We start from the raw sequence: 2,212 nt of genomic DNA on the forward strand, positions 1-2,212 counted from the left end.
CCACTAGGACTACGGAATCGCTGTCTGACAATAAGGCATCATCAACCATCCAGCATTCCATAAGCGGATCAATCAGTGAACTCATTCTCCAATGAGCACCTGTACTGTATCCCTAGTGTCCCTACACGAGCAGCTATGAGACCAGCTGCATCCATCATATGGACGGGTATACAGCACACCAGTCTATCCGGTTATCACGATGTCCCTCTCGAGTAACCTATGACCGGGATTATTTAGGATATGTGTTTAAAGGTGAATCGATCTCATTATCGTGATCTCATCACGATCCGATTCCCATTGCACAAATCCAAGGACATCACAATATATATATGCATTTATGCAATAGTTATAAAGTGATATACGCCAAAATATAATAAGCAAAAAGATTCTGTATCAAGTCACACGTGCCATCACTCATGTGATTGGCTTGCTGGGCACCTATGACTAGCAGATGTTGTATAAGTTCCTTTTGTGTGTATCAATGACGAATCTAGATTGATGTATTTTGAAAATATTTGAAAAGTACCATTCATATAGAGATTCTGGGAATGCTAAGTTTAAATTATGTAATGATATAAATATATGATATATGTTGGTTTTATGATTGTATAAATTATCATGCTTATGGATTTATGATGTGGTTATGGTTTAGTTGAGTTGGCATTGGATTTTGTGAATCGTTAAGTGATATGATGGTATGATAATAAACTACATAGGTTTTATAAACAGTGGATTATAAAGGTGAATTATGACTTGAACGTTTTCTCAATGTCCTCAAATGTGTGATTGGATCTTGAAATGTATTGTTGTTGATTAAAAAATTCGAAGGGCGTGACAAGTTCGTAGCTCGCGGTGGCATCTACCAACTGATCTATCCTCGAGAGTGGATAGGGGTATGCTCAGTTGAGATCGGTGTAGTCAACACACATCCTCTATCTTCTATTGTGTTTTTTAACGAGGACTACATTTGATAACCACCGAGGGTATTTCACCTCAGCTATGAACTCGGCCTCTCTAAGGCAGTCGACCTCATCACTTATCACCTTTTGCTGGTTGGGGGCGAACTTCCTCGGCTTTTGTTTCATTGGTCGAGCCTTAGGGTGGATGTTGAGGTGGTGTTGGGTCAACCCCTGGGTTGATCCCGAGCATATCTCTTGAGGACCATGCGAACACATCAACATTTCTCTTTAGGAAATCGATGAGTTGGAGCTAGTTTGCTTCAGGGAGTGTTGTCCCAACTTTCATGGTCATGTCGGGTAGGTCCCTCTTCAAGGGTACCACAGCGAGTTGTTCGGGCGGCTCTAGGTGCATCAGTGTCCTGGCTTCCTCACGGGGATCCGAGGCTTGCTGGGGTCGCGACTTCTCGGAAGGGTGACTACTGTAAGGTAGCACCGCCTTGACTCTCTAGGATCTCTTCGGGATTCCCCGATCCCTACTGAAGTCAAAAATTTGACGGCCCAGTGGTAAGTGGAAACCATCGCTTTTAGTTTGTTGAGTGTCGGGCGACCGAGGATGACGTTGTAGGCCGAGGGAAGGTTGACTACCATGAAGGTAGTCATCATTGTCTTGGCCCTCGATTCTTCCCTGATGGTAATGGGGAGGATGGTGGTCTCGAGTGGGGAGATGGAATCCCCCATGAAGGCGTTGAGGTATAGTACGTCGACAGAGCTCCCGATGTCGACCATCACTCTTTTCACCCAAGCATTGGCGATCGGGATGGAGATCACCAAAGCATCATCGTGATGGGAGCGTTCGACCTCTTCGGCTCCATAGGTGATTTTGGGTTCGAACTTGGGTCTAAGATGCTTTTCCACCATGCTGCGGGCGTAGACCTTCCTTATCATCATGCTATTGCCACTAGTAGCCGATCCATCGGTGATGACATCGATTTGTTTCTCGATGGGACCCCTGGGGTGCAGGGATGCCTCTCTTGGTTCCTTAAGGTAGCGCCCGAGGTGACCTCTCCGGATCAACTCCTCAATCTGGTTTCGGAGGTCATGGCAGTCTTCTGTATCATGGTCATAATCTCAATGGAACCTGCAATATTTAGATCGATCCTTGTGAGTAGCCTTTAAGGGATTGGGTTGTCGCGAGAGGCCTTTCTCCCTGATCTGGAGAAAGATCTCGATACAAGAAGTGTTTAGAGGTAGAGGTGAGGGCCTCGGGAGTAGTTGCTCGGGTCGATCGGGCCTCCTGTGAGGTTACGCTGGTG

General features: G+C 45.8%; 1 protein-coding gene across 1 annotated transcript; it reads right to left on the reverse strand.

Moving 5' to 3' along the window:
• Positions 1 to 1,310: 1,310 nt before the first annotated feature.
• On the reverse strand, positions 1,311 to 1,844 carry LOC135671409 (uncharacterized). Its single transcript, XM_065179513.1, has one exon. It carries the CDS (start codon positions 1,842 to 1,844, stop codon positions 1,311 to 1,313), a length of 534 nt encoding a protein of 177 aa, XP_065035585.1.
• Between the last annotated feature and the right edge of the window lie 368 nt (positions 1,845 to 2,212).

The sequence above is a fragment of the Musa acuminata genome, unplaced genomic scaffold (assembly GCF_036884655.1).
Source record: "Musa acuminata AAA Group cultivar baxijiao unplaced genomic scaffold, Cavendish_Baxijiao_AAA HiC_scaffold_1139, whole genome shotgun sequence".
In the NCBI taxonomy this organism is placed as follows: Eukaryota; Viridiplantae; Streptophyta; class Magnoliopsida; order Zingiberales; family Musaceae; genus Musa; species Musa acuminata.

Coding starts and splice junctions, on each gene's coding strand:
- LOC135671409 (XM_065179513.1), bottom strand. CDS start 1,844: ATGATAAGGAAGGTCTACGCCCGCAGCATGGTGGAAAAGCATCTTAGA.